General features: G+C 39.8%; 1 protein-coding gene across 50 annotated transcripts in view; it reads right to left on the reverse strand.

Annotated features, from left to right (window-relative positions):
- Positions 1–8,802, reverse strand: part of madd (MAP-kinase activating death domain) — an 83,671-nt gene extending 74,869 nt beyond the window's left edge. For 49 of the 50 annotated variants that reach the window (XM_061670289.1, XM_061670281.1, XM_061670288.1 and 46 more), the window contains exons 1-2: positions 7,863–8,802; positions 3,322–3,537 (exon numbers count right to left, since the gene is read on the reverse strand). In XM_061670289.1, the coding sequence (XP_061526273.1) occupies positions 3,322–3,380 (59 nt within the window). In that variant the 5' untranslated portion in view covers positions 3,381–3,537; positions 7,863–8,802. Of the gene's footprint in view, positions 1–3,321; positions 3,538–4,538; positions 4,701–7,862 lie in introns of all 50 variants that reach the window. The other variant, XM_061670259.1, reaches the window with a different exon arrangement.
- Positions 8,803–13,790: the final 4,988 nt, after the last annotated feature.

Genomic DNA, 13,790 nt, shown 5'->3' on the forward strand with positions numbered 1-13,790 from the left:
ATGTATCTGCAATCTAATGCAAGGCTAAACAGTGTTTTTAATGTATATTACTCACAAATAGAAGTGGGATGTAAAAAAATACATTTAGTAACCCTGGTGCTAATTACAAAAAAACTGACATCGTACACCAGAATACTGGAATATTTTTAGAAACTGTACAAAATGCCCAATGTCAAAGTACACAGATCGGTGACATGAACAAACTCGCGTCTGCTCAACCAACACAAATAAATACATTAAAAGAGACAGAAAGGACCAACATGCTACATGCACAGATCTGCTACACTAATAGACAGGTATAATTTTGCGGCTTGGTGATGAAGTGCTGCCTCCACAAAAATAAAATCAATGCTTTAACTGTCTTTATGGAAGCTGGCATGAGCTTCACATTTAGCATTCACTTTTTTTAGATTTAGGAGGGTCAACATAGCAAAATAATAACACCCTAGGGGTGCCCACAGTTCTCATGGTAACAAAAACATTGGCACAGTCCACAGTAGAAGGGGGCAGTGTGAACAGTGGCTCATTGCCTCAGGCAGGAACAAAAAAGGCTAATTGTGAAAGGTGTGCTATAATTCATGATCCTTGAGGTATTTTGATGACAGTTTTTAAGACACCTGGGAACTTATTTCAATTCTTAACCCTTCTGTTAATTTTAGTAGCACGTGTGCTTTTTGGAAGGTGGGATGTCAGCGTTGAACCCAGTAGTATCCAGTGCCGATCAACCTTAACTTTGTTAGAAATATTTGTGTAAGGTTTGACACTGAACTGATATTTCTGTAAAAACAGTGGTAGTAAAGATGATAACAGATTCTAAGAAAATAGGGTTGCACAATTAGTGGGATTTTAATCGTGATCACGATTTTGGCTGCCACAATTAAATAAGTCTGATCGTCATCGATTTGTTTTTTTTAAACATTTAAAATGCGGGCTCTGAGGCTATGAAGCACTTTCTCAACTTAGTCAGCCAGCCACCAGGAAGCGAACGCTTCGTTGGGCTCCCTATATAGCACTCTTTGCAGCTGTAGCCTCTCAGTCTCAGTGGAATTACAAGAGTGACTCATGCTGGAGAAGCAAGTACCGCAAAGATTGGAGGTAGCACCTCGGAAAGGGATCGACATCTGTTTTCGGAACATGTTTTGATTCAAGGCAAGCGACTTTAAACAAGAAGCCATATGTTAAGAGTGTAGCAGAGTTGTCTGCTGTGCAAGGTAGGTAACAACTAATCTGTTCAGCCATCTAAAAAAAAAAAAAAACAGCAGAAAAACAGCAAAACACTGGACAAGGAACATGTGATCGCCCCGTGCAATTATTTATCCAAAGTGGCATTAAATACACTGTATGAACAATGACTGGGGTCAGGCCAGCCTGCAGTCGAAAAGTTTAAGGTAGCCTGCAGAACAATTGTTCAAACTGAGCATTATAGTAACACGCCGGCAACATGCCCCGGTGTCAACTTCAAAATAAAAGCCTAAAATAGCATTGATGTCCAAGGTCTTAATATATGAGGCTTTTATTTTGAAGTTGGCCCTCGAAGCACATTGGCGGCGTGTTACCGTAACGCATGCTATTAACAATCGTTGTACCGGCTGCCTTGACTTCGACTGGAGGCTAGCCGGACCGTAATGAAAAACGCTGCGAGTAAATAGAGAGGGAAATCTCAACTGTCGACTCCTTTGCAGTTTGCGACCACGAATGGTCGTCAGAATAATGGAGCCGTACTTGTCTTTGACTAATCACTACACCGACGGGTATTTTCAAATGAAAGGTCTGTGCTTGCAGCCTAACATTGCATTTTACGCATAAACTGCATTTGCTTCCATTAAGTTGCAATTCATGATTGCACACTGTAATAGTATATGTATTCAGTTAGCTCTTGGTAGACTTGAATTTCTTGAAGATAAGCAGTACAGGAAATGGATGGGTACTTTTTTTTAATTATCTATCATTTATTCTTATTTAAAGATTTGTTTTGTGCTGAAAACTCTTCAGTTTGTTGAAAAGTAATGCAATAAAAATAAAGATTTTAATAATTGTGGTTAATATGTGATTACAATCGATCAAAATAATCATGATTATTATTTTCGCCATAATTGTGCAGCCCTATAAGAAAACAATCACAACAGTCGAGAGATGTGATCAAGGCAAGTAAAGAAGTAATGCCGATTTGAACCCAGAACCTGAACCACCATTACACTCAACTCCAAATGTTACAGTGGACATACTCTTGACAGTTAAGGCTCTTTCACAATGCATTTGGCAAGGCATCTGAGGCCCTCAACTTTTCCATTCATTGTGTGTGTGTTGAGGGGGTGTCAGCGCATTTTGACATGAAACCGAGCGTCTCATCAATGCAGAGGGCATCGGACACTCAGAGTCGTGTAATCGGATAGAAAAATGTTTTATTCGGGAGCGTTGACACGATGCCGTCAAAAAGCACCTCCAATGGGAGCAGGGCTGGCGGAGTGATTTGAGTGCTATTTTGGCGAACCTGTACTGTAAATGTCAAGGGGGGAATGGAGGAAGGCCCAATAATTGCAGTGTCGCGCTATACCAAACTTTGGACAAATAGAAAAATAATACACCGAGACGTCTCTGCGGGATGCCTTCAAACTCCCTTTCAAACCTCCCTGCTGAAAGACACCTCGAAGCGCTCTCAACACGTTTAAAAAAATTTGTGAAATTAGTGTGGGATATTCTCATTCCTTTTTTTTTTTTGCTGGTGCGTCACCTCTGGCTCCTTCAAATAAGCAAAGTTAGGGCTCTCTTTTCCAACAATGACAAATACATATTGCAGAGTTGCGGTCTACTCAGCGAGGAAACCCTCCCGACTTCCTCCTAGGCCGTTGCGTCACCACTTCCAAATATGGGATGGCCGCACCCGCGTTGGCGTCGTCGTTGCGCTTTGCCTTTCATACTGAGCAAGTGCAGTGTGAAAAGGCCTTTACACGATGAACAGCTCTTTGCTGAACACTCACTGATTTTAATTATTTTCTCTGGCAACAGTTGACACAAACAACTACTGTGCTTGTGTATGAGTAAAACTTCAGGAGAAACTCAAACAAAAATGGAATTTAAGATGCATAAGATTTCGTTCATCTACTTAAGAAGAACTGTTTTCTACTGATTGTAGAAAAGCGACAAGTTGACGCATGTAATTTCTGGCAGATTTTCAACAGTTTTGCTTCATCTAATGTGTAATAATGCCTTACTGTAGACAAATCCGAACATGTCCAGTAAATTATTATTTCTATTTCAGGGCAAAATGTTACCGTTTAATTGTGGTCCAAATGTCATTTTTAGACCAAATCAAATCCTTACCTTGCGCCAACCACCACCAAGTAGTCGAGGAGTCGTGAGCACGGTTTCTTTTTCTCCATTTTGGATCGACCACGTCTTGTATTTCACGTCATCCGTGATGATTGGTCAATTGTTAGTCAGTGGTGGATTTCAACCAGAGGTGGGAAATTTCAATTGTATTGGGAAACACCATGCCTTGATAATCATTTTGAAGGTTCTGGAATTCCTTGGACAAACCTGTAATATTAGACAGGGGTTATGATACAAGGGGGAAACAAATATTTGTCCACTGTCATACAAAATACACCATGCTTAAGTAATACAAAACAGAATGACTGGTTATCAGGTAAGAATACTACTACTAACTAACCCTTACATTAACAACAGATCACACACACACACACACACAACAATATGTTTGATTGGTCACAACTAAATCTTCCAAGGTCAACGGCAGTCCTACATTTTAAACCATTCAGAACCAATTTAAATTAAATACTACAGCTGATATTCCGCAGGGCATGGGAAGATATTTATTAGCAGTGAGGAAAAGAAAATTGTTATGACGACAAAACATTTCAGGCAAGTTTGATACGAATTCATAATTTGTACACTTTCCTGACATATCACTTGGTAAAACAATATAATAAAAAGGTACTCAGCCCAGTAGGCAACAATTTTGTTCGGAAACGTTTCTTCACACGATACGTCACGACTTTATGCATGTTTTTTTACTGCACGACCTATATTTTGATGATGAAAAAAAGATATATTGTGACTGCTAAGGGCGGCACGGTGGACGACTGGTTAGAGCGTCAGCCTCACAGTTCTGAGGAGCGGGGTTTAATCCCCGGTCCCGCCTGTGTGGTGTTTGCATGTTCTCCCCGTCTGTTTTACACAAATTAACCATTGTCTTTCTTCCACACCAGACATTATGGCTGTTAAACACATACAATATGGCAGCTGTGCAAACAAAGCTTGTCTCCAGGTTTATGAGCTTCCTATTACAGAACGCATTGCTAAACTACAAACAAATGTGGACAACTGAGATCATAAAGTATACCTAGTTGTTTTTTTAACGTGATGCATTTTATCCCATTGACAAACAAACACTCTGTTAAGGTTACGTCATGATAAAACAGTATCACATATGACGTGACTAACCAACATATTGTACTACAAAAGCTATACTGATATTCAAAAAGACACACATCACGACTAGCTGGAATATATTGTACCTGCGATTTCTCACGGCACACTAATATGACAAACCACAGTGGCTGTGAGTTATTAAATGACACAGTGGGAGCGGCAGTCTTCAATGTACGAATCCTGGAGCTGATAAACAGGAGAACGTGTCAGCTAATCTTCGGAGTCGGAGGGTAGAGGTTTGAGTCCCACTGCCAACAAAAGTAAAAATGGAAACTAGTTTTTGGAGAGATGCTCGACTGCTTGCTCGCGACTGTCAAGGTGCCCTTGAGCAAGGGATCGGCCCCACCCCCCACCTCAAGTGGTGCAGCACTAGTTTGCAAACCTCTGAATCTCGCAATGCATGCCTGCACCGGTGTGATTTGGTTGTACAGTCCACTCCAAAAGTATTGGAATCGCAATGTCAACTGTTTTGTTGTATACTGAAGACATTTGGGTTTCAGATCAAAAGATGAATGAGACAAACGTTCAAAATTCCAGCTTTTATTTCATGGTATTTACATCTAGAGGTGTTAAACAACTGGGGGCAGAGCACCTTTTGTTTGAAGGCACCAACATTTCAAGTGAGCAAAAGCATTGGAACAGACATTATTAAATTAACTTAAAGTGAAAAACATTGAATATTTGGTGGCATAACCCTTACTTGCAATAACTGCATCAAGCCTGCGATCCATTGACTTCACCAGACAGTTGCATTTTTCATTTGAAATACTCTTCCAGGCATTTACTGCAGCCTCTTTCAGTTCTCATTTGTTTCTGGGGCTTTCTCCCTTCAGTCTCCTCTTTTGGAGGTAAAAGGCATGCTCTATTGGGTTAAGGTCCGGTGATTGACTTGGCCAGTATAAGACCTTACACCTTTTCCCCCAGATGAAGTCCTTTGTTGTGTTGGCAGTGTGTTTTGGGTCATTGTCTTGTTGCATGAGGAAGCTTCTCCCGATTAGTTTGGATGCATTTTTCTGTAAATTGCCAGACAAAATGGTTTTGTGGACTTAAGAATTCATTCTGCTGCTACCATCATGAGTTACATCATCAATAAAGACTACTGAGCCCGTTCCAGAAGGAGCCATGCAAGCCCAAGCCATGACATTACCTCCACCATGCTTCACAGATGAACTTGTGTGTTTTGGACCATAAGCAGATCCTTTCTTTCTCCATAGTTTGGCCTTTCCATCACTTTGGTAGAGGTTAATCTTGGTCTCATTAGTCCATAAAACTGTGTTCTGAAACATTTGTGTCTTATCTCTGTACTTCTTTGCAAAATCCAATCTGGCCTTCAGATTATTTTTTCAGATGAGTGGTTTGGATCTTCTAGTATTGCCTGTATATTTCTTCTCTCGAAGTCTTCTTCGAAAAGTGGATTGTGATACCTTCACCCCTCCCTGTGGAGTTTGGCAGTGAAGTCACTGACTGTCCTTTTTGGCTGTTTCTTCACAGGTCTCATAATGTTTCTGTCATTAACTGTTGTTGACTCCCTTGACCGACCTGTTCGATGTCTGTTGCTCAGTACACCAGTAGTTTCTCTCTTTTTCAGGACATTCCAAATTGTTGTATTGGCTATGTCCAATGTTTGTGCAATAGCTCAGATCGATTTTCCCTCTTCTCTCAGCTTCAAAATGGTTTGCTTTTCTCCCATAGACAATGCTCTGGTCTTCATGTTTGCTCAACAGCAAATGCACTTTTCACAGGTGAAACCCAAAGCCAAAAACAAGCACTGTTTCAGCAATCACTCTAAAATGCAACACCTGAGCAACTACAAACACCCATCAGTTACATGTTCCAATACCTTTGCTCACTTGAAAAGTGGGTGGGTTCAAACAAAAGGCGCTGAGTTGTTTAACACATCTAGATATAAATACAATGAAATAAAAGATGGAATTCTGAACTTTTGTCTCATATTCATCTTTTGATCTGAAACCCAAATGTCTTCAGTAATACAACAAAAACAAAGGAATTGACCTTGCTCTTTATCCTCTGTGAAAAACAATTAATATTACTTCTGTATTGAGAACCCGAGAGAGGAGCCGATTCTCCAGTACCATATATCCCTATGAAGACTGCATCCAGGTGACCAATGCATGCACACCTGAATGAGCAGTAACAAAATAATGTAAAATAATAATCTAATTATGTCGATACTTAATGTTTTATAAAGTATAATGCAGTATTATAAAGAGTGCTGTTTTTCTCATTAAAAAAATATATTGTTTTTTCAGGGGCTGGAACAGATTACTGGCATGTCAATTCATTTCAATTGTAGAATATTTGTGATAAGACTGTTTTGAGCATGGCCAAGGAATGAATTAAACTAGTCAGTGTGAGCTGAATTTCCTCAGGTGACTGGATTATATTGGTTATAAATTAAAAATACATTTAAGAAAAGAATAGGATTACTTCATGTGACAGATAAAGACTGACGAAAATTGCAAGTTCAAGTTTAAAGACAAAGATTAAAGATCTGCATTTATTACAGTACAGTAACAAACAGGCATTTAAATTGCCCACCCACACTTTTTAATACAGATAATACAGACAGCACATCATTTTGACATCTTAATACATTTGCCAAAATTATTGGGTTTGGTCTTAATTAAGGTTTGAGGATGGTAGCACTAGGTGGTACAGATTATTTCTAAATCAAATATTTCCTCAAGAAACAAATCCTCAAATCTATATCCAGACAAATCATAGGTCCATGTATTCCTCATTATTGAGGGTTATCTGTTCCTCTGCAGGCTTTTTGAGGGCTCACTTTGACAAGTCCCATTCATGCGTTACAGCAATGGCCATGCGTCACCTAATACAGAGTTTATGTAAGACAGCAACTTCCATAGCTGGGTGGATGGGAGAAAAACAGCAATGAAGAGAAATTGCTATTTTAATTGATATTCCAAATCAAATCGGTCAGTCATGCCATGTCGATTAAAGCCAGTCTATTACAACTGCAAATGTCAATACGTGAACACAAGACAAAAGTATACATACCCATGTAAAAGTATAACGTCAAATGAAATAACCCAATTGTTGAGACTGCGGTAAAAACACCGAGGAGGCAGCTGTGACAATCTAATCATCAATGCTGATGGAATAATCGGTGTAGCTCTTTATGGGTGTTATCATATTTTTAAGATAGCAGTATTATCTCCGTCCGGCCTTGTCTTGACTTCTGTTCGCATCTATCGCCCCCACTACTAGCTTGGTACTTTTCTACGTCACCATTGGATTAGCTAGTTAGCTGCTACTAGTAGCGTTATCCTTAAGAACACACAATACTTGTGCAAATCTTAAAACGAGGGCGATGTGGTCTAAACAATATGAAGCGCAGAAGTCATTTGTTGACATCGTTGCATCCTTACCTGCGAGCAATAGCTGCCTAGCGGCTAACCAGCTGTGGTGACAGTCGGCCTGCGTAGTAGATGCCCTTCTTGGGCAGACACAGAGGAGCAGTCGCGTCTGAATCGTCCTGGGCCTCTCTCAATGCGGCGTACCATTTAACGAGGCAAGGAACAGGCGTCGTCTGAAAAGCCCGGCTGCGTCGAACCATACCTAGGCGGCATAGTTAAATGGATGCGAAGTGCGCCTTCACAACATCCTCCTCTTCATCCGCATCTGACAGCAAGAGTTGGGAGTTCCGCAATCCGCATGCTGCGAGCTCGAGTTCTTGAACGGAAGCTACAGCAAGCCTCGTGGAACTTGGGAGTTTATCCGTCAAAAGATATGCTCCTCTGACAGCCAACGTATAAACACCACGCCTGATATGCAAATTACCAATGGATATGAGCCTTATAGTATGCAAATCGTATGGTGACGTTTCGCCGTCGGAATATTTTGCAATCAACAACTGAATTATGAACACTTCTAGGCGTCAAGAGACTTTCGTTAAATATTTTATGTAAACCGAAATTAACCTCATTATGTATAATGTTGACGCCATTGCGAATTGTAATTAGAGACAGTTGCATGATGGCTACACGAGCCCCAATGCGACTAAGCACGAACGGATATTTTATAGCAATCGCAACATTGTCTTGGGTAACTTCTGTACTTTTCAATTTTACTGACGTTAACTGATCGCTCACAATTGACAGTCGTAATGAACCGGTTAACACAGAGGTGGGCGAAGTACGGCCTGTTGGCCATATATGTTCGTTCTTAAATCCAACCCACTGAGCATTTACATCGAGTCCATTAATTAAGCCATTTGTTCTTGTCAAGTTTATTAGGATAGCCCCTATTCACAAAAGAGTCTCTCCCACCAGGCAAGGAAAAACTAAAAACCCCATCCTTCTACCCATTTTCCTTACCGCTGATCCTCACTCGGGTGTCGGGGGCGTGCTGAGCCAATCCCAGCTATGTCTGGGCAAGAGGCGGGGTAAACCATGAACTGGTCGCCGGCCACATCCAGTGGTGACGGAGTTTTCAGATCCCCTTAAATTTTTCACTCTTTGTTATATTACAGCCATTTGATAAAATCATTTAACCCCCCCCCCCCTCCCATCATTGTACACACAGCACCCCATATTGACAGAAAAAAACAGAATTGTTGAAATTTTTGCATATTTATTAAAAAAGAAAAACTGGAATAGCTCTAGGAAGGGTTCTGGTCGTCCCAAACGTCTTCCATTTAGGGATTATGGAGGCGACTGTGCTCTTATGAACCTTAAGTGCAGCAGAAATTGTTTTGTAACCTTGGCCAGATCTGTGACTTATAGTGATGGGCAAATGATACCGAGGCTTTGGCGCTTGTGTCACTCTTCCTGAAGCGGAGTGATTCGAAACACTGTGTCGGAGCTTGTATCAAAACACCAGTGTCACGTGACCGATGACGTTTGAAGCTTCGAACGTCATTGCTGTTTCGCTTTGCGCTTCATTCCTTCAAAATGTTTCGAAGCTTTTCATTGGCTCATGGCGTTTCAACGCATTCTGAGCCAATGAAAGTTTGACATATTTGAGTGGTTTGGCGCCATACTATCTATACAAGATGCATCATTATGCTTTAAAATGGGGTTGTGAGGAGATAAGAGATTTGGAGAGTGAGAGTATTTTGGCAAGTCAACCATACAAGTTCCCAAATGACAAACCATTACCTTTAAAGGTTTTCATTAAAAACACCACACACACACAATGTTTCTTAATTCACACACCATAAACATTTGAAAAGTAGGAAGGATCTCTAATCCTGTTAGGGACTTTTAGTACAGTTACAGAAGCCGTACAGTGACCAATATTTAACCACATTAAATATAATTTGCATTTATTCTTTGGGTTAATCTGGAATGTGTTTTAAAGTATAGGGGATATATTTTGCATACTTTATTGTAATGACGATATAATCATTATTTGGTATGAATTAGCAAAACCCTTGAATGACCATACAGACTTTTCTGCACTTTTATTGCTGTCTTGGGAAACAGTGTCAGTGCTTCAGTCGTGCTCTTTAGAGGTTGCAATGGGTTCAATTGTCCACCAGATGTCACAGTCACTGAATCTTTGAATCTTTTTCGGCACAATTGTTAGGAAAGCCTCAGTGCTTCATGAGGCTTCACTTTCCCCACCACTAGTGCCTTGGCACAATTCTGTCTCTAAGCTCTTCAGGCAGTTCCTTTGACCTCATGATTCTCATTTGCTCTGACATGCACTGTGAGCTGTAAGGTCTTATATAGACAGGTGTGTGTGTGTGGCTTTCCTAATCAAGTCCAATCAGTATAATCAATCACAGCTGGACTCCAATGAAGGTGTAGAACCATCTCAAGGATGATCAGAAGAAATGGACAGCACCAGAGTTAAATATGAGTGTCACAGCAAAGGGTTTGAATACGTATGGCTGTGATATTTCAGTTTTTAATTTTTAATAGATCTGCAAAAATTTCAACAATTCTGTTTTTTTTCTGTCAATATGGGGTGCTGAGAGTACATTCATGAGGAAAAAATTAACTTAAATGATTTTAGCAAATGGCTGCAATATAACAAAGAGTGAAAAATTTAAGGGGGTCTGAATACTTTCCATACCCACTGTATAGACAAACAACCAATCACACTCACATTCACACCTACGGGCAATTCAGAGTCCTCAATTAACCTACTGTGCATGTTTTTGGGATGTGAGGGAACCGGAGTACCCGGAGAAAACCGAAGAAGGCTCAGCGAGAACATGCAAACTCCACACAGACGAGGCCAGATTTGAACCCTCGTCCTCAGCACTGTGAGGCAGATGTGCTAACCAGTCAGCTTCCTTATCTAAAATATATCTTAATTAAAATTATCTTATTGATTTTGGATTATATTTATCAGATAATTTGATGTAAGGGAGTGTTTGCGAAATGTCATCGTCACGATGACAGGTGAACTGTATTTCCTGACATTGCTTTTCTGAAGTGTTCCTGAGCTTATGTGGTGATATCCTTTACACATTGATGTCGGTTCTTGATGCAGTGCCAATTGTACGTTGAGGAACATTGTCCTTAAACTGTTCGACTATTTTCTCATGCACTTGTTCACAAAGAGGTGAACCTCGCCCCATCTTTGCTTGTGAATGACTGAGCAGTTCAGGGAAGCTCCTTTTATACCCAATCATGGCACACACCTTTTCCCAATTAGCCTGTTCACCTGTGGGATGTTCCAAACAGGTGTTTGATTAGCATTCCTCAACTTTCTCAGTCTTTTTTGCCACCTGTCCCAGCTTTTCCGGAATGTGTTGCAGCCATTAAATTCTAGGTTAATGATTATTTGCTAAAAACAATCAAGTTTATCCGTTTGAACATTAAATAGCTTGTCTTTGTAGTGTATTCAATTAAATATAGGTTGAACATGATTTGCAAATCATTCTATTCTGTTTTTATTTATGTTTAACACAACGTCGCAACTTCATTGGAATTGGGGTTGTATATTAACATTGGTTGGTAGAAGTCCAATTCACTTTCATATAATAATGGCAAAGAAACCTCGTTTTTGTGGCTTTTTATTGCAGTACTCAAGTTTAGGTCAGCCGATGCAAAGCCAAGCTATGCAATACGAAGTTACAGACAAATGTGCCCCAATTCCGTCCACCAATCTGACCAGAGGGGATGTTTTCGATTGCCATCTGTTAATACACTGGGGTTGTGTTCGCACTCCAGGTCAATTCAGAATCTTTGGGCCAATAAGACGTATCAGATTTCTTTTTCTTTTTTTTTTTCGTCAATGTGACCAGTACAGCCCCGATTTTTTCATATACGCCCCAGGTCTCTTTCATATGTGGCTATAAATCGGAATGTATCCGACGGAAGTGCATTATGGACGCTCACAAGGCGTGCAGTCGACATATACGCCATCAAAAGGCGACAAACGTCAAAATAGCTCGACAAAACAAGCCACAAAACGGCAATGGCAGGCGAAGTAGCAGAAAACAGTCAGTGGCGAGAAGATGTTTTAGAACTGATAAATATAATAAAATGTTGGCTTCGGTTGTACAAAATCCTTGAAAATGTCACAAATAAGTCATGACGTTACCTATACGAGGGGCTTTATTTACTTCCGTAGACGTCCTCGTTTGACATCGGTTTGACATCACAGACGTATTCCATACACAACAGACAATCCACTTTGTCCTTGTAATGTAAACGATGCATAAAAGATCTGATTAAGAAAAAATAATCAAAATTGGGCATCATGATCTGCAGCGTGAAACTAAGAAACTAAAATACACTATAGGTACACATCGTCATTTTACCTATGCCCAAGTTATTATATTTATGTGGGTTTGGTCCCCCTAGGTGCATGTTTTGGACAGAATGTAAAAATATCTGACAGAGCAGGGGTGTCAAACTCATTTTTGTCATTGACATTGTTGGTACGGTTTCCCTCAAAGGGCCATTATGACCGTGAAACCATATTAATGTTTCATCGCCTCATCATAGTATTATACAGTGCTGTGAAAAAGTATTGGCCCCCTTTTTTATTTTGGCACAGTTTCTCACAGTTTCCTCTACTTTAAGATCATCAAACAAATCTAAATAGACACATATAATCCAAGTGTATTAAAAATGCTGTTTTTGAATGGTGATTTCATTTATTAAGCAAAAAAAAAAAAAACTATTCAGTTACCTGGCTCTGTGTGAAAAAGTAATTACCCTCCTTTTTACATCATGAAGTAATTGTCGCTAATCACAATTTTTGGTTAATTTTCACTGATCACACCCAAGCTTGATTACCTCCAGACCTGTTTACAAGAAATCAGTTAAACCGCATCTGTTGTAGTTGTAGAAGTTGTATCCCCACAGCGCCAACACTGAATACTGTATACTTCATACAAATAAGAAGACGCTGCTCATGGAATTACGTGCGCATGTTTGGCTAATGCCGTTGTGCGGGCCAATGTCATGCTGACTTCAAATTGATCCTGCGAGTCGGACGAAATTGCTATGCGGGCCGGAAATGGCCCGCTGGCCAGGAGCTTGACGTGTCAGATGCAGAGGTACACATGGAAACTAAGGTTTCAGAATAATGTCTGTGAATATTCTCATTCATTCAGGTAATTTCATTCTCAGGGCATTAAATTGATCACAACCAGAACAGTCCATTTGCGATTGATTCAATGCCCTGAGAAGGTTTCATAACAATAAACCACAACATTGTACTTCATTGATTTGAAATGTATGATTTCTACCCCAAATGCAAGACCAGTTCCAAGCTAATTCATACTACAGCTTTAATTTCCTGTACATACAAAACAGACGATTCTCAGGTGTTACATGTATTAAAATATAATTGTACAATATATATCAATTATCTTTACAACCACACCATTTGTAGACAGAACTGTAACAAGATTAGAGATGACATCTTTAAACAGCACAAGTTGCTACGAACGGTTCGTACATTAGCCGAGTAGACAGGTCTTTGTGCGTACAATTTTGTTTGATTTAGAGTACACCACACAGACTGGCTTACAGGCTGCTTTAAAATGACAGACATCAGGAATATGTCAATTATTATCCTCTGCTTAAATCAAGCACTTGATTATTTGATAAAAGCATTTATTTTAAATATTAATTAAATGTTAAATACAACCTAGGAGAGGTTAAAGGAGCAGTGAATACTTTTACTCAAGTGTTGTGTTGGTCAAGTAGTACTGCCTTTTTCTTCTGATTTGTTGAGGTTTGTAACAAACATTCCTCCCCTACTAGACAAATACAAATTAAGACCTTTTTCATACTTCAAATGTGAAATCCATTTTTGTAAATGGTACATTTTACTGAGCCACCTAAATTGAATCTAATTACTATGCCTGCTTGTGAGTGAACCAA

Source organism: Phycodurus eques, chromosome 2, assembly GCF_024500275.1.
Source record: "Phycodurus eques isolate BA_2022a chromosome 2, UOR_Pequ_1.1, whole genome shotgun sequence".
Lineage (NCBI taxonomy): Eukaryota > Metazoa > Chordata > Actinopteri > Syngnathiformes > Syngnathidae > Phycodurus > Phycodurus eques.